At 44.3% G+C, this 24385-nt stretch overlaps 1 protein-coding gene across 3 annotated transcripts in view; it reads left to right on the top strand.

Moving 5' to 3' along the window:
* SLC24A4 (solute carrier family 24 member 4) overlaps nt 1-24385 on the top strand; it is a 75117-nt gene that overhangs the window by 16078 nt on the left and 34654 nt on the right. For all 3 annotated transcript variants that reach the window (XM_040411594.1, XM_040411593.1, XM_040411592.1), the window contains exon 3: nt 19264-19340. In XM_040411594.1, coding sequence (XP_040267528.1) covers nt 19264-19340 — 77 coding nt within the window. The remainder of the gene's footprint in view (nt 1-19263; nt 19341-24385) is intronic.

Below are 24385 nucleotides of genomic sequence, written 5' to 3'. Positions count from 1 at the left end.
GGTGGACAGGTGGCCTTAAGTTCTCCTGCAAAATGTCTTGATAAACTTGGGAATTCATTTTTCCTTCGATGAGAGCAATCCGTCCAGGCCCTGACGCAGCAAGACAGCCCCAAACCATGATGCCCCACCACCATACTTCACAGTTGGGATGAGGTTTGGATGTTGATGTGCTGTGCCTCTTGTTCCCCACACATAGTGTTGTGTGTTTCTTCCAAACAACTCCACTTTGGTTTCATCTGTCCACAGAATATTTTGCCAGTACTGCTGTGGAACATCCAGGTGCTCTTGTGCAAACTGTAAACGTGCAGCAATGTTTTTTTGGACAGCAGTGGCTTCCTCTGTGGTATCCTCCCATGAAATCCATTCTTGTTTAGTGTTTTACGTATCGTAGATTCGCTAACAGGGTGTTAGCATATGCCAGAGACTTTTGTAAGTCTTTAGCTGACACTCTAGGATTCTTCTTCACCTCATTGAGCAGTCTGCGCTGTGCTCTTGCAGTCATCTTTACAGGACGGCCACTTCTAGGGAGAGTAGCAGCAGTGCTGAACTTTCTCCATTTATAGACAATTTGTCTTACCGTGGACTGATGAACAGCAAGGCTTTTGGAGATACTTTTGTAACCCTTTCCAGCTTTATGCAAGTCAACAATTCTTAATCGTAGGTCTTCTGAGAGCTCTTTTGTGCGAGGCATCATTCACATCAGGCAATGCTTCTTGTGAAAAGCAAACCCAGAACTGGTGTGTGTTTTTTATAGGGCAGGGCAGCTGTAACCAACACCTCCAATCTCATCTCATTGATTGGACTCCAGTTGGCTGACACCTCACTCCAAGTAGCTCTTGGAGATGTCATTAGTCTAGGGGTTCACATACTTTTTCCACCTGCACTGTGAATGTTTACATGGTGTGTTCAATAAAAACATGGTAACATTTAATTCTTTGTGTGTTATTAGTTTAAGCAGACTGTGATTGTCTATTGTTGTGACTTAGATGAAGATCAGATCACATTTTATGATCAATTTGTGCAGAAATCCATATTATTCCAAAGGGTTAACATACTTTTTCTTGCAACTGTATCTATCTATCTCATATCTATCTATCTATCTATCTATATATATATATATATATCTATCTCTATCTATCTCTCTATCTATCTATCCCCCTTTAGTCGGTTCTTGATGCCTTCTTCTCTGCCGCTTGCCTCCTGCGCCATTCTTCAGATGGCTGCTCTTGGCCGGCGCCCGGTTGAGCTCTTTCCAGCGTTCCTGGTCTGGATCTGCTTCCATTTGACAAGCACATTAGCTCCGGCACAAGCTGTTCAGCGCTGAGCGCCGGTGTCACCCGCTGAGCAGAGGGATCCTGTCACACTGCGAGTTACATAAGATCTCAGTGAACGCGGCTCGCAGGCGGATTCTCCACAGTCACCGACTCCTGGGACACGTTACATTCATTAACAAAACATACTTTGTTTAAGCTGCTATTTAGGAATAAAACACACCCGGCTCTGCTACATCAGCTGCTGCAGGGATACAATGTAGTCCTCCATTTTGGAGGCTATGGAGAGCTGTCTTTTGTCACCCGGTCACCCATGCTCTCAGCTGCTCCCCTTTCCCACCAGGGCCGACCTCCCAAGGCTCATGGGCCCTGGTGCAAGAGTTCAGCTTGGGCCCCCTACTTTGTGGCAAAGTCAGGGAAACCCATAGCCTTCGTGCCACATGATGCAAAAATTGAAACAGCCCCCCTCAATCCAAATTCTTGACCTAACCCCTTTCCTTCAGCCAGAGGTGTAACTTGACCAGCATGTACTTTCTATAATACCAGTGTCCTCTTATGTGGCACAAGGGTCTTTGGGCCCCTCAGGCTCCTGGGCCCGGTTACGACTGCTCCCTCTGCACCCCCTATAGCTACGCCCCTGTCCCTTGTCTCATCCATGCTTTAGATCAGGGATCAGCACGCCGGCTGTTCTGGGCTTGTCTAGGACTAGACACAGGAGTCTCTACAATGTCTCCCCTGCATATAGATCACCGCTACCAGTTACCCCCGGATTGGTGAATATAGGGGCCCCTTATAGGTGATAATAGGGGCCCCTAATTGGTGAATTTAGGGGGGTCCTTTTTGGTGATTATAGAGGCCTCTGGTGAATATAAGGGGGTCCCCTATTTGGTCATAATAGAGGCCCCTGATTGGTGATTATAGGGACCTCTGGTGAATATAGGGGGTCCCTGATTGGTGAATATAGGGGGCCCCTAATTGGTGAATATAGGGGGCCCCGAATTGGTGAATATAAGGGGGCCCCTTATTGGTCATAATAGCGGCCCCTGATTGGTGATTATAATGGGGCCATTAATGTTGTTGTAGGCACAGGAATCTGGCAGCGCCTCATCTATTTCCACATCTTCTAATGGGTTTGATGTGGATGAAATATCAGTGGCTTATCTTTGTAGGACATCAAAGCGCTGGAATACTCTCATCCTCCTCTAATGGGGTGGAAAATAGAGATAAATACAATGAATTACCCCCGAGCCTCACAAGAGACCGAGACAAGATACATGTCAGGTAGAGAGTCTTGTCTTCTAGGAAGGACGGTGACTGCTGTTCAGGAGATCTGATCCACCGCAGTGTATCCTATACCTCACCTCATATACTGGTGTCTGTCTATTATCTATTATCTATTATTTATTATCTATTATCTATCTATTATCTATTATTTATTATCTATTATCTATCTATTATCTATTATTTATTATCTATCTATTATCTATCTATCTATCTATCTATCTATTATCTATCTATCTATCTATTATCTATCTATCTATCTATCTATTATCTATCTATCTATCCTCAAATCTAACTATTTTTTAATTTATCAAGTTTAAAATTTAAGGAAGTTTTATTCCCTGGATCAGCTGCATTGTCAAAGCACGTGGGACTAAATCTCTCTCTCTCTCTCATGTCTATCTCTTCTTTATCCATATATCTTTAGGCTTCTGTGAGGCAACTCCATTCACTGACAGCATGCAGAGCTCTTGGAAATGGTGAGGTATTGAAAGGCAGAATTCTGCAGTGATGGACCTTCAGTCACCTAGAGCTGCGCTCGTCCGTTCATTATATATCGAGCTGTTCTGTAATCAGATCAGGATACAATGTGCGGTTTTCTGGCCGCGCTCAGTTCTGTGGATGAGGTCGGGGGATGTGACTGCTGCTCGGCGGAGGGCTTCTCTTTAATTAGCTGCTGGGATGTGTAGCGCGTTTCACCTTCCTCAGCCGCTTTGGCGCTGTCTGCCGTGCTGCGTTTGCAACCTTGAAGCTTTAGTTAAGACTGGCCCCAGTGGAGACCTTCATGAATTTTACATGTGTTGGGACTTGGGGCCGATAAGCGAAAAACATGATGATTCTCCCCGGGTTCAGCAGGTCCCGCAGCCGGCAGCGGCTCTTACTGAGCACCTTCTCCTTGTGAGGTGATGGTCAGAGTCACCGGTCGTGGCTCCGCCACAATACACCTGCGACGCCTCGCTCGCATGCTGTGGGTAAAATATGCAATAAACATAAAAAGCAGACGTAATACCATACAATACAATGTAAAAAGGAATAGATGGCCTATAGACTGGAAAAACCCTTCTCATGTATACCATCCCACGCCCCTACCCCCCAGGCTTACTACTTACTATGATACAATGTAAAAGGAATAGATGGCATGTAGACTGCAAAAACATAAGCAACAGGCGTCCCCTTCCCATATATACCATCCCACGCCCCCACCCCCCATGCTTACTACTAGCATGTAGAAGGTTCTCATGACCCTCTGGCCTTCAGTTTCTAAGGAGTGGGATGATGGGAGTGATACAGTTGTGAGTGAGATAGGTTACACTGTGAGCTCCTAGAAGCAAGGATGATGGGAGTGATACATTGGGGGGATTGTATTATGGTGGCATGCCATAGCGGTGGTGCAGAAAAGGTGCAACTGGCAACATTTCCGTTTTGTGCCAAAATTTTTGACTTTCCCCCTTTTACAAAAAAAAATAAAAAATGGGTGGGTCTACCTCTGACACATTTTAAGAATAGGTGCTTCAAAAACTGGCACACGTTACACCTGAAATCTATGCCAGATTTGGTTTTCTGGCACATGGCCTTGGTCTCTTAGTAATTTTGGCATATCATATACCAATCCTAATAATTCCACCCCCCACCCCACCCCCCCCCCCCCCCCCCCACTGAGTGTCAGATAGGTAGGTTGTATTATGATCACCTGGTAACATGGATAATCGGAGTGATACATTGTATGGGATAGGGAGATAAGAACGTTAGCTGCTGGAAACGGGGATGTTGGGAGTGATACATTGTATTCGATATGGAGGTCACATCCTGGGGTCAAGAACCATTGGAGTGATGTACTGTATATTATTAGATATGGAGAGTACTTTATGAGCTACCGGGGTCAGGAATGATGGGGGTAATACACTGTGTGCAAGATAGGGAGATTACATTGTGAACTCTTGGCAACAAGGATAATGGGAGTGATACATTTGTGAGATACAGAGAACGTGGATGAGGGAAGAGTGGGGGCGGACAAGTCATAGTGTCTGATAATCCAGAATTACAGATTAAAGCAACAATGGATTTATTGGCAGGGACTGAGTTTTACAAATAATGAGACTTAGGGCTCATGCACACGACCGTTGGATGTTGTGCGGTCTGCAAATTGCTGATGCGCGAAACACGGATACTGGCCACATGCATTTTGCGGAACGGAACAGCCGGCCCCTATTAGAACAGTCCTATTCTTGTCAGTAATGCAGACGATAATAGGACATGTTCTATTTTTTGGCGGAACGGACATACGGACATGGAATGCACCTACGGGCCGCAAAAGAAGCGCAACGGGCACAGAAGCAAAATACATTTGTGTGCATGAGCCCTTATTGTACCCGTGAAGAGATAACACTGGAGGTTTCCTTTCTTCGCTACAATTTGGAACCCGTCGCACTCCCCTCGAGGACTATGATGGGACAGTTGTTCATGGTTCTCAAAATTCAAGACATGAAAGGAACTTACTATATCACATCCTAGTCGGCTCACTGCACAAGGTGGATGGGAATTGGGGCGGTGGGGGGTGCAGGTCCCTCCCCCTCCTCGTTGCAGCCGCCGCCGCCGGTCTGTGATGTCTCATATGTTCTGGAATAAGGAGCTTTGATCCTGAACCACATCCATCCCTCCATCCCTCTAATTGCTGCTCTCCCTCCCATCCCCAGAGACTCATTGCTGCAGGGTTGGCCCTTAAATAACTTTTTTTCTGTTTATATTTAATTAATACAATTTTTTATTTTTTTTATTTCTCTTGATACAATGTATCAAACTGCGGAACAAATGATAGATATAATTTAGGCAGGTGGAGAGAACAAAGGAAGGAAATAATCTGAGGAGGAGGGGGGCATCTGAAACATCAAACACGGTGGGCTAGCGTTAGCACGGATCCGGCAGGCTGTTTCCCCCGCCGAAACAGCCTGCCGGACCCTGCTGCCGCAAGTGTGAAAGTAACCTAAGGCTGAGTTGACATCACCGTTTAGCTTTCCATTCTTCTCGCCGAATGAATAAGATAAAAAAAAACAGGATCCTGTAAAAAAAAAAAAATCGGATCCTGTTGCATCAGTTGGCATCCGTTAATCCCCCTTTAACCGCTGCTTGGGGAGTGCACATAGGGTTAAGGAAGACATTTGTCACCTGTCCAAGCACGTGTTTGAACTGTTACCTCTGGGTAAGAGTTACAGATGTCTTGGGTGCTGAACAGATTGAGGAACAGTTTCTTCCCAGAGGCGGCAATGATGTTAAATAAGGAGATGACTTTGTTAACTATTTGATGGTTGGATTTAAAGGCTATGGAGACCTTTGGAGGCATTTTATGTTTATTATTGCATTTTACTCATTTTTGGCTAAAAATCATATTTTCAATTGCCCAATATTAAAAATATTGAGCCGTTCTGTCACAAAGGGTTAACTATTTTTCTAGCTGTGTGACTGGTACTTTCACTTTCAGTTTGTGCAGTGGTCTAATAAACCTCATCTCTAGACTACTAAGACTAAACACTTTTTAAGCTGCATTCTTATCAGTAAGATGAGAACTGAGCTATAATTGGTGTTCAGAATGTCAGACAGCAGAGATAAGGAGTACGTCTGCCCCCTAGTTGACGGAAAAGTAGAGCATCTCAGCTCTGTACAGAAAAAAATATTCCATATTGTTAAGGCCTATTGCACACGACCGTATGGCTTTTTCAGTGTTTTGCGGTCCGTTTTTCACGGATCCATTGTTCCGTTTTTTGTTTCCGTTGTGTTTCCGTTTTTGTTCCGTTTTTCCGTTCCATTTTTCCGTATGGCATATACAGTATACAGTAATTACATAAATAAAATTAGGCTGGGCATAACATTTTCAATAGATGGTTTAGCAAAAAACGGAACGGAAACGGAAGACATATGGATGCATTTCCGTATGTGTTCTGTTTTTTTTGCGGACCCATTGACTTGAATGGAGCCACGGAACATGATTTGCGGGCAATAATAGGACATGTTCTATGTTAAAACGGAACGGAAAAACGGAAATACGGAAACGGAATGCATACGGAGTAAATTCCATTTTTTTTGCGGAACCATTGAAATGAATGGTTCCGTATACGGACCGTATACGGAATGCAAAAAACGGCCAGTAAACGGGAAAAAAAACGGCCGTGTGCAGGAGGCCTAATAAAGACCAATTGGGAAAATGATTTTTAGCTCAAAATAAATACAATGCAATCATTTTCCGCTTCAATATGGCTATCACTGTTCCAAGCTCTCTTTAGGTCCTCACGGTGGTGCACCAATCTGTGAGCGTCACTCACCTCCACTTGCTAGCTAACAAGCACTCAGTCTGGTTGCTCCTCTGTAGACCACCATCTGCGGTGTTCTCATTGGGACCTCTGCATACTCTGAGCAGGAGGTCCCCTATTTAGGACCAACAAGGTCATGGTTCAAGGGGGGAAGGTGATTTCCAAGGTGCAACCCAGTGTTTGGAGTGCGTGGCAGTTAACCCTTTACATGCCAAGAGTTTACAGTGCGGTTTCTCAATCACATTCATGCCTGAGTGTATGTGGCAGGTAAGTTACATCACACCTATAGAACCCAATGTAGAACCCAATCCTTATGTCCCCCAAAATCTGCCATCGGGGGTGTCAGGAGTCCCCCATATACATTAGATAGACAGCTGGTCCCACGAAAAATTGACAATTACAGTACCTTTGTTATTTTAGCTTCAGGGCACCAGGTATACAATACACCAGGCAGACACCCTCCGTCTTTTTAGAGCTGACCCCATATCCATTATTTACTGTAATTGAGACCTGTTCATGGTGTCCCCGGGGAGCCATGAGTTTTAGGACATGCTGCGGATTTAGCGATGGATGAATATGGAAAAATTGCAAATGGACGACTACTATATATAACTGGAAAATTGCTGGCACTGCTGTACTTATAAAGTGCTCCTCCGTCCCGTAGAGAGTATATCAATAAAGTGAATAGTGTACTGCAAATGGAAAGCGGAATATGACCTCCAGAGAGGTTACCTACGGACACGTGAAAAACTGGGGGCTCCGCAGATAGACACCCCTGGACTTGCACCATTGACCTGTGATCATATTTGGGATATTTCGGATCCTCCAGGGGCTTTATAATATATGCTGGTCAGATATGGGTATAAGTATATGAATAAGGTAACATCAGATATACAGTATATTGTTTTATTTATACCTGAAACATATCATTACACTGATTATTAATGGAACACAGTGCGTGCAACTGGAAACACAATCTGTATATACTGTGGTGACCGAGATATCAAAATGATTGTTGGAGTAGTCCCTTGACATTGTAGTGCAGGGATCAGCAACCTCCGGCACTCCAGCTGCTCTGGAACTACAACTCCCAGAATCCTCCTTTCACTCCTACTGCCGAGTAAGCGTGCATGCTGGGAGTTGTAGTTTCACAGCAGCTGTAGTGCCGAAGGTTGCTGATCCCTGCTGTAGTGGGTTATAACATCGTCCATGTCCCCTTCCCAAAGCAATAAAATCAGAAAAATGGAGCCACTTCATAGAGACCAGAGAGCCCTATCCTAAAACCTAGAGATAGCGTTAGGATCCTGCACAAACCCTTCATAGATAGAGCCATTGGAGGGGTCGTGAAAGGGCTAGTGTCCTCTCCAGCCGAGGTCATACGTAAAACCCCTACAATCCGATATACATCAAAGAAATAAGTGGCGCCTAATCCATATTTGGGCAGCGCGCTTCCTCATGAGAACTCAGGCCATTGATCCGCTTCTATGTATCGAAGTGGAATTGATCACAGCTCGGTAACAAGGAGCAATTAAAGAAATCATTCAGTATTGCCATTACTTCCTCCATGTTTGGTGTGCATGTGTGTGGGACATTACGACGGATTGGGTGGAGTTAATACAAAGTTGTTAGGAGGCCCGAAAGACAAAATTCTTAATAGAAGAAGAGGCAGAACTGATGTGCAGCAGATATCGCAAAAAACACGTTAACATATTCACTGGTCTCTCTCTTGCATCAGAGGCAGAGAAATTGGATATATGATATATCACTATGTGTATCTGATTGTATGATAACAACAGTATGCTGTGCAGCTCTGGAGTATAATACAGGATGTAACTCAGGATCAGTACAGGATAAGTAATGTAATGTATGTACACAGTGACTGCACCAGTAGAATAGTGAGTGCAGCTCTGGAGTATAATACAGGATGTAACTCGGGATCAGTACAGGATAAGTAATGTAATGTATGTACACAGTGACTGCACCAGCAGAATAGTGAGTGCAGCTCTGGAGTATAATACAGGATGTAACTCAGGATCAGTACAGGATAAGTAATGTAATGTATGTACACAGTGACTGCACCAGTAGAATAGTGAGTGCAGCTCTGGAGTATAATACAGGATGTAACTCAGGATCAGTACAGGATAAGTAATGTAATGTATGTACACAGTGACTGCACCAGCAGAATAGTGAGTGCAGCTCTGGAGTATAATACAGGATGTAACTCAGGATGAGTACAGGATAAGTAATGTATGTACACAGTGACTGCACCAGTAGAATAGTGAGTGCAGCTCTGGAGTATAATACAGGATGTAACTCGGGATCAGTACAGGATAAGTAATGTATGTACACAGTGACTCCACCAGCTGAATAGTGAGTGCAGCTCTGGAGTATAATACAGGATGTAACTCAGGATCAGTACAGCATAAGGAATGTAATGTATGTACACAGTGACTCCACCAGCAGAATAGTGAGTGCAGCTCTGGAGTGTAATACAGGATGTAACTCAGGATCAGTACAGGATAAGTAATGTAATGTATGTACACAGTGACTGCACCAGCAGAATAGTGAGTGCAGCTCTGGAGTATAATACAGGATGTAACTCAGGATCAGTACAGGATAAGTAATGTATGTACACAGTGACTGCACCAGCAGAATAGTGAGTGCAGCTCTGGAGTATAATACAGGATGTAACTCAGGATCAGTACAGCATAAGGAATGTAATGTATGTACACAGTGACTCCACCAGCAGAATAGTGAGTGCAGCTCTGGAGTATAATACAGGATGTATCTCAGGATCAGTACAGAAGAAGTAATGTAATGTATGTACACAGTGACACAACTAGCAGAATAGTAACTGCAGCTCTGGAGTATTACCGTAGAGAAATCCCAGTCGTAAGACGAAGATCTCGCAATTCTATAAGATATTAGTTAATTCACTATTCAAGGAGATAGTTTCCCCTGGTCAAAAAGCGTGGGAGGTGGACGTTCTTAATAATGACTTGATAAACTGGGAAAAGATATGTACAAGTTTAAGGTTAGTATCGCACAACTTTAATCACGTTGTAGTTCAGTTTAATATTATGCACAGATTGTATAATACCCCGATGTGGATATAGGGAAACTTCTAATTGTCCAAGATGTGGTGCACTGGATGCAGATTTTTTACACATGTTTTGGTCCTGTTTGGAGATAGGTAATTACTGGAGCTCCGTTTCTGAATTTATAAAGCAGAATCTGAGGGTATCCATCCCGTCGAGCCCACAATGTTGGTTATTGAATGATATGTCTGCAACAAAGATATAAAGTCTCTCCTCACCAGAATCATTTTCCTGGCCCGACTGATGATCACAAAAATGTGGTTCTCTTGTAATTCCCCAAATTTAAAGATGTGGGTAAACTTAGTGAATAAAGTAAAAAGATACGAAAATATCTTATATAAGCAAAGAAATAGTGAACAAAAATGGAAGAAGATATGGTTGGTATGGAAAACTTATGGACTAGTTTGGGGCCTATATTACTCCTCTTTCTGTTCTCTTGTTTGAGATACATATGCTGGATTTCTCCCCCCTCACGTCCTATGGCCTCTTTTCTAGATTTCTAGAGACACATCGCAAAATAATGGGAGGGAAGGTTGGGTTGGGATGGGTGGATCAAGGGATTAAATTGACTAATATGGCTGTACTTTTTATATTGTTACAGAAAATAAAAATTTGGTTATAAAAAAAAAATAAGAATCGGTAGAAAATAAATGATGTATGTTATACTCTTTAAGTATTAGGCCCCTTTCACACGGGCAAGTTTTCCGCGCGGATGCGATGCGTGAGTTGAACGCATTGCACCCGCACTGAATACCGACCCATTCATTTCTATGGGGCTGTTCACATGAGCGGTGATTTTCACGCATCACTTGTGCGTTGCGTGAAAATCGCAGCAAGCTCTATATTGTGCGTTTTCCACGCAACGCAGGCCCCATAGAAGTGAATGGGGCTGCGTGAAAATCGCAAGCATCCGCAAGCAAGTGCGCATGCGGTGCGATTTTCACGCACGGTTGCTGGGAGACGATGGGGATGGGGACCCGATCATTATTATTTTCCCTTATAACATAGTTATAAGGGAAAATAATAGCATTCTGAATACAGAATGTATAGTACAATAGAGCTGGAGGGGTTAAATAAAAATAAAAAATAATTTAACTCACCTTAATCCACTTGATCGCGCAGCCCGGCTTCTCTTCTGTCTTCATCTTAGCTGTGTGCAGGAACAGGACCTGTGGTGACGTCACTCCGGTCATCACATGATCCATCACCATGGTAAAAGATCATGTGACGGACCATGTGATGACTGGAGTGACGTCACCACAGGTCCTGTTCCTGCACACAGCTAAGATGAAGACAGAAGAGAAGCCGGGCTGCGCGATCAAGTGGATTAAGGTGAGTTAAATTATATTTTTTTTTTAACCCCTCCAGCGCTATTGTACTATGCATTCTGTATTCAGAATGCTATTATTTTCTCTTATAACCATGTTAGGCTACTTTCACACTAGCGTTCGGGTGTCCGCTCGTGAGCTCCGTTTGAAGGGGCTCACGAGCGGCCCCGAATGCAGCCGTCCAGCCCTAATGCATTCTCAGTAGAGGCGGATCCACTGAGAATGCATCCGCCTGCCAGCGCTCAGCCTCCGCTCCGCTCAGTGAGCGGACACCTGAACGCTGCTGAACGTTCGGGTGTCCGCCTGGCCGTGCGGAGGCGAGCGGATCCGTCCAGAGTTATAATGGAAGTCAATGGGGACGGATCCGCTTGAAGATGACACCATATAGCTCAATCTTCAAGCGGATCCGTCCCCCATTGACTTTCAATGTAAAGTCTGGATGGATCCGCTCAGGCTACTTTCTGACTTAGAAATTTTTCTAAGTTATAATGCAGACGGATCCGTTCTGAACGGATGAAAACGTCTGCATTATAGGAGCGGATCCGTCTGATAAAACATCAGACGGATCCGCTCCGAACGCTAGTGTGAAAGTAGCCTTATAAGGGAAAATAATACAATCTATAGAACACCGATCCCAAACCCGAACTTCTGTGAAGAAGGTTTGGGTACCAAACATGCCGATTTTTCTCACGCGCTTGCAAAACGCATTACAATGTTTTGCACTCGCGCGGAAAAATCGTGCATGTTCCCGCAACGCCCGTGTGAAAGAGGCCTTACCTTAGTGAATAGCATAAATAGCAGTTCCTTAATGGCATTATGAGTACAGCACCCTGCAGGCACCATCCACAGTGTATGGCTGTTATTGCAGCAGTGTTGCACAGTCTTATATATTTTGGCCTGTTCGAGCTCTGTGAAATCTGCTGCTTATTAGGGAACTCTTAACACTGTCAGATAAAATCTAGGGCAGGTGCTGTAAACCAGGCAGCGAGAGCAATGGCCGCGTCCTGTGTGGCATCCGCACTGTGCTGACAAAGGGCTCAGATGTACAGGGCTGGAGATCATCGCCGCTGTCACATTTCTAATGAGAAGAAATATGACTTTTATTGCATGATGCCGGCTGACACAAAGAGGCCGTTAGACGAAGCAACCAACACCTGATAAGGGAGACATAAAGAAGGATATCACTGAAGCAGCACCCCCATGACCAAGAACAAATCAAGAGGTAGAAGGACAAACAAAGAAAGTTACAACAGATACTGAATATTTGTTACAATGTATCAGTTATTTTACAAAATGAATAACAGTTAATTCCTGACACTTGGGGTATAGGACAGTGATACACTGACACTTGGGGGATGGAGTAATGACACACTAACAGCTGGGGTAACCACTATGACACTATGACACGCTGGTTCTTGGGGTACAGAGCAATGACACAAAGGCACTTGGGTTACAGAACAGTGACATCTTGACATTTGGGGTACAGAGCCATGACACCCTGCTGATTGGGGTACAGAGCAATGACACTTGGGGTACTGGACAATGACACTGACACTTGGGTTACAGGATAGCAACACCCTGACATTTGAGGTATAGAACAAGGACACTTGGGGTACTGGAAAATGACACTGACACTTGGGGTACAGAACAATGACACCCTGACACTTGGGGTACAGAGCAATGACACTTAGGGCACAGGATAATGACACATTGATACTTGGGGCACAGGATAATGACACCCTGACACTTGGGGTACAGGACAATGATACTTGGGGTACAGGATAATGACACATTGATACTTGGGGCACAGGATAATGACACCCTGACACTTGGGGTACAGGACAATGATACTTGGGGTACAGGATAATGACACATTGATACTTGGGGCACAGGATAATGACACATTGATACTTGGGGTACAGAATAATGACACCCTGACACTTGGGGTACAGGATAATGACACCCTGACACTTGGGGTACAGGATAATGACACTTGGGGTACAGGATAATGACACTTGGGGTGCTTGACAATGTGGTAGAAATATTAATAGTTGTAATCAGCTCGCATCAAAGTTTGTGTAAGGAAAAAGGTAAATCCCTTCTCCCTCAGCCGCAGTCAGAGACAGACCCAGGTGCTACCATCTTGATTGAAATTCTGAGCACCTCCTCCTCCTCCTCCTCCTGCCCAGCCTGTACCTTTTATTTACTCACAAAAGGTGTAAAAGGGGCTGGCCCAAGACAAGGATACAGGAAGTGATGACATACAGGAAGTGATGACATACAGGAAGTGATGACATGTCAAAGGACAGGGAGGGGCAATCAATGTGGCTGGACAGACAATGCACACACCCCAGCCCTGTAAGGATGAGTCATGTCCATTGTCTGACCAGCCAGGTGGCCGCCCACCCCCCATCACTGTCAGCATGGACCTCATTCAATACTGCTCAAAGGTGATCAGTATCTAATGAAGATCATTCTACTGGTTCTTATAGGTTCGAGATTATCTGCGAGACATTGCTACGGCTGTTGTCAGTATATGGTACGAGTATACCGACAAGGCAGATATGCATGTCTTAAAAGCAGATATGTCTCCAGAAAGGGATAGCGAAGCCGCAGCAGAGGTATAATATGTATCTCTCGTTATGCCGACTTCACTTCTCTAATGTGTATAGACATTTGAAGGGAAGAAGCCCAGTGCATTGCGCTTAGCGCTCACAAACCGGCAAACGCCCCCCTACACACTGAGAGCACGTCTCCGAGCCCATGAGAAGGATTTCAGACTGACGGTTTTACCACAGGTCCCGATTCAGCCCAAGCACCCTCTGCTAGAGCGCTCCCCGGCTAAATCCGACACAGGGAGACAGATGACAATCTATAAAAACAGGATAATGACACATTGATACTTGGGGTACAGGACTATGACACATTGATACTTGGGGTACAGAATAATGACACATTGATACTTGGGGTACAGGACTATGACACATTGATACTTGGGGTACAGAATAATGACACATTGATACTTGGGGTACAGAATAATGACACATTGATACTTGGGGTACAGGATAATGACACATTGATACTTGGGGTACAGGACTATGACACATGGGGTGCAGTAGATCAGTAGAGCTGTAGTTCTCAGTTCTGCAGGTAACCCGCAATGTTTCCTCTGTCTCTGGGGAGCCGCGCCGTGATTCCTGCTCTCAGCCGAGCGCTGCTTCTGCAGTAATGAGGCTCAATCCTTCCAGCTTGTTACCCAGAACCAGCAGCACACATATCCCCAATCCTGTGCTGGTCTCTGCCTGCTGCAGTGTGTACACACCACCACCATTACAGCATGAGGAATGTATGGTTCTGAAACACTATCAGACATGATCGGCTCAGATACCGCAGCTCAGCAGATAGTATCCCACATAACAGGCTAAGGCTACTTTCACACTAGCTTTAATATTTTCTGGTATTGAGATCCGTCATAGGTACAGAAAACGCTTCCGTTTTGTCCCTATTCTTTGTCAATGGGGAAAAAACGTAACTGAACAGAACGGAGCGCTCCAAAATGCATTCCGTTCTCATACCGGAGACGCGGTTCCGTCCTGGGATGCGGAGCGAGATGGAGACGGCATGACCTCCAAAGCAAGTCAATTGGGACAGATCTGTTTTCTCTGACACAATCGAAAACCGATTCGTCCCCCATTGACTTTCAGTGGAGTTCATGACTGATCCATCTTGGCAATGTTAAAGATAATACAACCGGATCCATTCATAACGGATGCAGAAGGTTGTATTATCAGTAACGGAAGCGTATCACACATGACAGGCTTAGATACAAAAGCTCAGCAGACAGTATCACACATCATAGGTCATCATGTTACAGATTTCTTAGGGTATGGCCACACAGCACAGCCATGGAACCGCAGTGTTCATTGTTAATACTGATGGTCAATTGCCATTTGGTAAAGGCTCCCAGGCCTGCCATAGTCAAGTTCCTATTAAGCCTTGCCTGTGGCAAAGCTTAATAGAAACACAAGGATTTCCCCATAGACTGCAATGGTAATTTTGTGTCTTAAGATAAAAAAAGATCAAAATATCGGATAAAACGTGATTCACAAAGTTTATTTTCAAGGGGGTTTTGTAACGTCAGCAAATAGCATTTATTATGTAGAGAAGGCTAATACAAGGCACTTACTAATGTATTGTGATTCTCCATTTTGCCTCCTTTGCCGTCTGGATTCATTTTTCCATCACATTATTAATTGCTCGGTTCCACGACCACCCTGCAGTCCAGCAGCGGTGGTCTTGCTTGCACACTATAGGAAAAAGTACCAGCCTATGTGAGCTCCTGTGGGCCTGGCCACCAGGGAGGTTGGAACTTTTTCCTACAGTGTGTGTCACGTGCCAGGGGTCCCTTTGGGGACCTCCGGGATGCCATATGAGCTGGACAAGGCAAAACAGGCCAAGGACCACGGAACACATAACCATACAAAGGAACCAAGACACGTGACAATGACAATAATAGAAGACCTCAATGTACTGAACCACTGCGCCGTTGACTAGCAATACTCTGGAGGGGTGTAACTAATCAACACCAGGTCTTCACTAGCGCCTCTGGTGGGGAGGATAGACTTTAGCCACAGTAGTTGCCAGGGGCTACTCCAGAGCGTAAACTAAGTCAGTGGCAGCAGGAGCCGGGGGCAAAGGAGATACCACACAAGGTACCGACAGTACATGAACATGGCATGGTACAGAACAGGGACAAGACAGACAGACAAGGCATAGCAAGGCAGAGAAAGGGCATTCCCCCTCCGGGGAACACAGGAACCCTCTTCCGAAGGCGGACATGGACTGATAAGAACAGAAGCAGACATGAACGGAATACCAGAAGCAGTAATGACTGCCAGACAGACAAAAACAGGAACAGATGCAGATAAGCTTTGCTAGGCTATCCAGACGCAGATAAGTTCTGCTAGGCTATCCAGACGCATATACAGTAAGCTCTGCTAGGCTATCCAAACGCAGATAAGTTCTGCTAGGCTATCCAGACGCATATACAGTAAGCTCTGCTAGGCTGTCCAGACGCAGATAAGCTCTGCTAGGCTATCCAGACGCATATACAGTAAGCTCTGCTAGGCTGTCCAGACGCAGATAAGCTCTGCTAGGCTATCCAGACGCATATACAGTAAGCTCTGCTAGGCTATCCAGACGCAGATAAGTTCTGCTAGGCTATCCAGACGCATATACAGTAAGCTCTGCTAGGCTGTCCAGACGCAGATAAGCTCTGCTAGGCTATCCAGACGCATATACAGTAAGCTCTGCTAGGCTATCCAGACGCAGATAAGTTCTGCTAGGCTATCCAGACGCATATACAGTAAGCTCTGCTAGGCTGTCCAGACGCAGATAAGCTCTGCTAGGCTATCCAGATGCAGATAAGCTCTGCTAGGCTATACAGACGCAGTTACGCAATGCTAGGCGAACTTGGATAAGACGCAGTTACACACTGCTAGGCGCATAAATACAGGACAGAAACAAGGCATGATAGAAGGCATGGTACAAAGCATGGACAAGGCATAGCAAGGTACAGGGCAGGGACAAGGCATAGCATGGTACAGGAAGGAAGACAACAATGCAGAACCAGGCGGCACATACCAAGACATAGATAGCCGGACCCCTTGGGTCAGCAGCAAAGGGCAAAACCTGGCAAGGCAAACATAGACAGACCTGACAGAGTATAAGGGTGAAACACCCACAAGACATGACAAAGACAGACTGACTAAGGCCTCATTCACACGACCGTTGTGTGCATCCGTGTCCGTTGTTCCGTTTTCCGTGATTTTTTGCGGACCCATTGACTTTCAATGGGTCCGTTGAAAACTCGGAAAATGCACCGTTTGTCATCTGCGTCCGTGATCCGTGTTTCCTGTCCGTCAAAAAAATATGACCTGTCCTATTTTTTTGACGGACAACGGTTCGCGGACCCATTCAAGTCAATGGGTCCGTGAAAAAACACGGAGGCACACAAGATTGTCATCCGCGTCCGTGATCCGTGTCCGTAGGCTACTTTCGCATAGACGGATCCGCAGATCCGTCTGCATAACAGCTTTTTCAGATCTGAGTTTTCACATCGTGAAAACTCAGATCCGACAGTATATTCTAACACAGAGGCGTTCCCATGGTGATGGGGACGCTTCAAGTTAAAATATACCATCGGATTGGAGAAAACTCAGATCCGATGGTATATTAATAGGGACTCCTGACTTTACATTGAAAGTCAATGGGGGACGGATCCATTTGCAATTGCACTATATTGTGTCAACGTCAAACGGATCCGTCCCCATTGACTTGCATTGTAAGTCAGGACGGATCCGTTTGGCTCCGCACGGCCAGGCGGACACCAAAACTTTTTTTTTACTTTCCTTCATGTCTGGTGATCCTCCAAAAATCAAGGAAGACACACGGAAACAAAAACGGAAACGGATCACGGAACAACGGAACCCCGTTTTGCGGACCATGAAAAAATACTGTCGTGTGCATGAGGCCTAAGACTGACCAAACACTCCACGCAAAAAAGCAGAAATAGCAGCCTAACGAGCGCACCTGAAAGGACACACCCAGGAACTGAACCGGGGAGGTTAAACCCAGCAGAACCAAAATGGGGAGGTACCAAATCAGGTCAGGGGTAACCAGAAACCGCAGCCTACCTAGCTGCTATACAGTATGTTGTCCCTAGCAACCAGCATACAAGGAAAGCCGCAGCCAGTACGCAAGAGCACAACAGACCTGAATAACCACAGGGAGACAATACAGCCAATACAGGCAGGAACACACAACATACCGCAGCCAGCACGCAGCCAAAAGCAACCAGCCTACACAGAATCACCCGCAGCCAGTACTTAAAAGGCGTGCAGCCAGCTTGCACGGCAAACCGTGTCACGGTGAACCGCACCGTGACAGTGTGCAAGCACAACCACCGCTGCTGGATAGCAGGGTGGTCGTAACCATGGAAACTAGCAGCTTATCCTGTACTGATCCTGAGTTACATCCTGTATTATACTCCAGAGCTGCACTCACTATTCTGCTGGTGGAGTCACTGTGTACATACATTACTTATCCTGTACTGATCCTGAGTTACATCCTGTATTATACTCAAGAGCTGCACTCACTATTCTGCTGGTGCAGTCACTGTGTACATACATTACTTATCCTGTACTGATCCTGAGTTACATCCTGTATTATACTCCAGAGCTGCACTCACTATTCTGCTGGTGCAGTAACTGTGTACATACATTACATTACTTATCCTGTACTGATCCTGAGTTACATCCTGTATTATACTCCAGAGCTGCACTCACTATTCTGCTGGTGGAGTCACTGTGTACATACATTACTTATCCTGTACTGATCCTGAGTTACATCCTGTATTATACTCCAGAGCTGCACTCACTATTCTGCTGGTGCAGTAACTGTGTACATACATTACATTACTTATCCTGTACTGATCCTGAGTTACATCCTGTATTATACTCCAGAGCTGCACTCACTATTCTGCTGGTGCAGTAACTGTGTACATACATTACATTACTTATCCTGTACTGATCCTGAGTTACATCCTGTATTATACTCCAGAGCTGCACTCACTATTCTGCTGGTGGAGTCACTGTGTACATACATTACTTATCCTGTACTGATCCGGATTTACATCCTGTATTATACTCCAGAGCTGCACTCAGTATTCTGCCAGTGGAGTGACTGTGTACATACATTACTTACATTACAGACTCTTCCCTGAATGCAAATCACCATTGCACACTCTTCCTAGCCACTTATGCAGCAGGGACTGCTGGACGATTTCAGCTCTGAAGCCTCATCACAAATGAACTTTCCATTCTTGTTGTCCATCGTATTCTCTGTATTTAGCTGCTGTCTTTCTTTGTCCGCTGCGCTTGGTTTATGCTTCCTCTGATCTGTGATTATTGTTCTTTTGCTGCAGCTATTAACGAGTTTCCAGACGATTTATTCACCATCAAAGAACGGAAGAAAGGAGCCATCTTGCTGCACATCTTCTGCGTAAGTTCCTCTTCTTAAAACAAGAATGAAAGGATTAACTATGAACGGGGCATTAATGCTGATATCAAGGATGTGTAGCATGGAGGAAAAGCTCAATGTTCCGCATTACAGTCATCGTATACCTGCTTGCAGTCAGTGAACAGGAACTTTCTTAATTGAATCCAGGGGCTGAAAACCTGTTCTAATGCCTCTCAACGCCAGTGATTTCTCACAGTTGTATCCAGTACAGGCAATACTCTGTGAGCTAAGACATAAGGAGCACAAATGCACAATTCTTTCTCCTGTCCTGATTGTTTGTTACAGTGTATCAGTGCAGGGGAAACGTATCAGTCTGGCAACAAATAAGCCTATCAAATGTACCTGACCAATAGGGACTTTCACACTAGCGTTTTTCTTTTCCGGCACTGAGTTCCGTCCTAGGGGCCCAATACCGGAAAAGAACTGATCAGGCATATCCCCATGCATTCTGATTGGAGAGCAATCCGTTCAGGATGCATCAGGATGTCTTGGAAGCTGGAAAAAATTTAAAACATAGTGGGATTATAAAAAAACACACAATTTTGACAGCGTTATGGGGTTGGTTTTTACATTGTTTCCTATGTTGTAAAACTGATTACCTGTTACCTTTATTCTCCGGGTCAGTACGATTACAGTGATACCATATTAATATAGTTTTTCTTGTGTTTTAATACTGGAAAAAAAAAAAAAAAAGCTTTGGAAAAAAAAATAATAATAATTCTTTGCATCTCCATTTTAAGACCCCCATAACTTTTTTTCTACAGAGCTGTAGTTGTTTTTTATTGATACCATTTTGAAGTATGACTTTTTTAACACTTTTTATGAAATTTTTTGGGGGAGGTGAATTGGTAAAAAAATGGCGAATCAACAATTTTGATGTTTTTATATTTTATTAGTACTGGTGTTTTTGCATGCAGTGTCTATTTTTTTTAATAATTTTTATTTGGGGGAAAGGGAGGTGATTTTAATTTTTTTATTTAAAAAAATAAATACAATTTTTCTTTCTCAAATAAACTCCAATGTGCTATGAGCATTTCACTATGTTCCCATTGAGCCCTGCTACAGGCAGGGTCTTCATAGGAACCTATCTGCGGCAGCCTCGGATCATTCAGGAGGACCGAGGCTGCCGCGCACACTATTCGGGCTCCCCGATCCCTTGCTATGGGAAGCTGGTGCACCCCCCAGGAACGTGCGCACGCTCCCTGGTTTTTGAGCTCCCAGATGCCATGGTCACATTTGACCCCAGCATTTCAGGAGTTCCATGTGTGCGATCGACGTTATCGTCAATCGCGTACATTAGCCCAGATGTCTGCCATATTCAAATACCCGACTTCTGCCGTAAATTTGTGGTGGCTGGTCGGGAAGGGGTTAAGATGAAGTGTAAAAATTAGGCCTCATGCACACGACCGTATGTATTTTGCGGTCCGCAAAAAATGGATCCGCAAAAAATACGGATGAAGTCTGTGTGCATTCCGTATTTTGCGGAACGGGACAGCTGGCCCCTAATAGAACAGTCCTATCCTTGTCCGTAAGGCGGACAATAATAGGACATGTTCTATTTTTTGGCGTAATGAAAATACCAAAATACGGAAACAGAATGCATACGCAAAAATGACGGAACGGACATGGAAAGAAAATACGTTTATGTGCATGAGGCCTTAGAAGAACAAGGTTACAATTGAAGGGGTTTTCCGAGACTTTACTACTCTGATGACCTATCAGGATCTGATCGCCGATGTCTTCTCAATCAGCTGATCGGTGAGGGTCCTGGGTCTAGGACCCCCACTGATCAGATACTGATGACCTATCCAGAGCATAGTCTCAGAGGGTTGTCTCCCTTCATTAAATGCCATTTGTCATGTAGAGAAAGCTTCCATGGTTACGACCACACTGCAATCCAGCAGAGGTGGTCATGCTTGCACACTGTAGAAAAAAGGGCTGGACTATGGGTGCTCCCACGGTCCCCGCCACCAGAGAGGCCGACGCTATTTATCTATAGTGTGCAAGCACGACCACCACTGATGGATTGCACGGTGGTCATAACCATGGAAACGAGCAGTATATATTAGTAAGTGCCTTGTAGTAACTTTCATTAGTAAGTGTCTTGTAGTAACTTTCTCTACATGATAAAAGCCATTTACTGAAGTGAGACGACAACCCCTTTAATAAATCCCTTAAAATGCATTTTCCTCAAAATTAAGAGCACAAATCTCCATATAAGGGCTCATGCACACGACAGTATGGCTTTTTCAGTGTTTTGCGGTCCGTTTGTTACAGATCCGTTGTTCCATTTTTTGTTTCCGTTTCCTTTCCGTTTTTCCGTTCCGTTTTTCCGTATGGCATATACAGTATACAGTAATTACATAGAAAAAATTGGGCTGGGCATAACATTTTCAATAGATGGTTCAGCAAAAACGGAACGGATACGGAAGACATACGGATGCATTTCCGTATGTGTTCCGGTTTTTTTGCGGACCCATTGACTTGAATGGAGCCAAGCACCGTGATTTGCGGGCAATAATAGGACATGTTCTATCTTTTCACGGTACGGAAATACTGAAACAGAATGCATACGGAGACACTTCAGTATTTTTTGCTGAACCATTGAAATGAATGGTTCAGTATATGTTCCGCATACTGAACTCAAAAAATGGCCCGTATACTGAACGCAAAATACTGTCGTGTGCATGAGCCCTAAGCCCTTTCAGGACACTGGGAATGCTGGACGACTACTGCATGAAAGCTATAAAGGCGGCCATGTACTGTATCCTGTCACCCAGCTTTTCCAGGTCCGATCCAGGTCTACCAGTGAACACAAGACAATGGTTTGTGGAATTTGAGGGTGGGTCCCTTTAAGGGTTCGCAGTCAGACATTGAGCTACCTGTACCTGTCAGGCGGATGAGCTCCCCGGTGGTGGCTGCGCTCTGAGATGTTACAGTAAGAAGTTTATCATGAGTGATTGGTATCCTCGAGAGTCGTCCCAATGTTCTAGATGAACGCGGCCGCGTCTGCGCCGGAATAATGAGTGGACCAGGATGAATTGCTCTTATATTGTTACAGACAATTATAACTCATCCGGAATCTGCAGCCGGGAAATCCTTCCTCTTACATTTTTAGATGATTCATTTATAATTACAGTGTGTCGTCTGCAGATATGTGATGTCAATGTAGTCTGCAGATATGTGATATCATGAACATAGTCTGCAGATATGTGATGTCACCACCTTAGTCTGCAGATATGTGATATCACCAACATAGTCTGTAGATATGTGATGTCAATGTAGTTTGCAGATATGTGATGTCACCAACATAGTCTGCAGATATGTGATGTCACCATCTTAGTCTACAGATATGTGATATCACCAACATAGTCTGTAGATATCTGATGTCACCAATGTAGTCTGTAGATATGTGATGTCACCACTGTCATCTGCAGATATGTGATGTCACCAACATAGTCTGCAGATATGTGATGTCAGCAACGTAGTCTGCAGATATGTGTCATTAATATAGTCTGTAGATATGTGATGTCACCACCGTAGTCTGCAGACATGTGACATCACCAAGTAGTCTGCAGGTATGTTATGTCACCAACGTATTCTACAGATATATCACAAGCATTGCCTTCAGATGTGTGATGTCACTAGCACTGTACCATAATTACCATATTACTACTCACTGCAAGCAGACATAGAAATTCACACAACTAATACCCCTGCAGGGAGGTAATTAGTTTATCCTTATGTAATAATGATCTGCCCTGGCAACACTGAGGAAGATAGGCGAACATACATGCCATACTAATCTGATATGTAGGTCTATAGCGACCCTGTGCTGCAGTTATATTTTGATCTCTTTTTTATTTTATTTACAATTATGTTTATTTTTTTACTGTTTATTTTTAAATGGAAAATAGGGAAGGGGTGATTTGAATTTTTAATTATTTTTTAGCTTCATTTTATGTCTTACCATTGCATGCTGTGGGAAAATCCTTGTGTTTCTATTAAGCTTTGCCATAGGCAAGGCTTAATAGGAACTTGACTATGGCAGGCCTGGGAGCCTTTACCAAATGGCAATTGACCATCAGTATTAACAATGAACACTGCGGTTTCCATGGCTGTGCTGTGTGGCCATACCCTAAGAAATCAGTAACATGATGACCTATGATGTGTGATACTGACTGCTGAGCTTCTGTATCTAAGTCTGTCATGTGTAATAATGACTTCTGATTTGCTGCATCTAATCCTATCCTGTGTGATACTGTCTGCTGATCCGCTGTATCTAAGCCTATCATATGTGATACTGTATTGTGATGTGCTCTGTTTAGTCCTATCATGTGTGATACTGTCTGCTGATCCCCTACATATACAGTGGCATGTAAAATCTTGGGCACCCCTGGTCAAAATTACTGGTACAGTGAACAGTTAAGCAAATTGAAGATGAAATGATCTCCAAAAGGTATAACGTTATAGAAGACACATTCCCTTTGTATTTTAAGCAAACAAATTTATTTTCATTTTCATCTTATACATTTTCAAAATATCAAAAAAGGAAAAGGGCTCGAAGCAAAACTTTGGGCACTCTGCATGGTTAGTACCTAGTAGCTCCACCTTTGGGAGGTATCATAGCTTGCAAACGCTTCTTGTAGCAGCCAAGAGTCTTTCAGTTCTTGTTTGGGGGATTTTCATCCATTCTTCCTTGCAGATGTCTTCCAGTTCTGTGAGATTCCTGGGCCGTCTTGCACGCACTGCTCTTTTGAGGTCTATGGGAGATCAGGGGACTGTGAGGGCCATGGTAGAGCCTTCAGCTTGCCCCTTTTGAGGTTGTTTATTGTGGATTTTGAGGTGTGTTTTAGTGTTGGGCGCGAATATTTGAATCGCAGATTTTAAACGCGAATATCGCCACTTCGAGAATTTGCGAAGATTTAGAATATAGTGCTATTTATTCGTATTCACGAATATTCTAGATTTTTTTTCATCTGAACCTCTGATCCCTCCCTGATTCTTGCTTGTGGGCCAATGAGAAG

This window comes from Bufo bufo, chromosome 11 (genome assembly GCF_905171765.1).
Source record: "Bufo bufo chromosome 11, aBufBuf1.1, whole genome shotgun sequence".
Lineage (NCBI taxonomy): Eukaryota > Metazoa > Chordata > Amphibia > Anura > Bufonidae > Bufo > Bufo bufo.
This window is presented reverse-complemented; position numbering and strand designations above follow the sequence as displayed.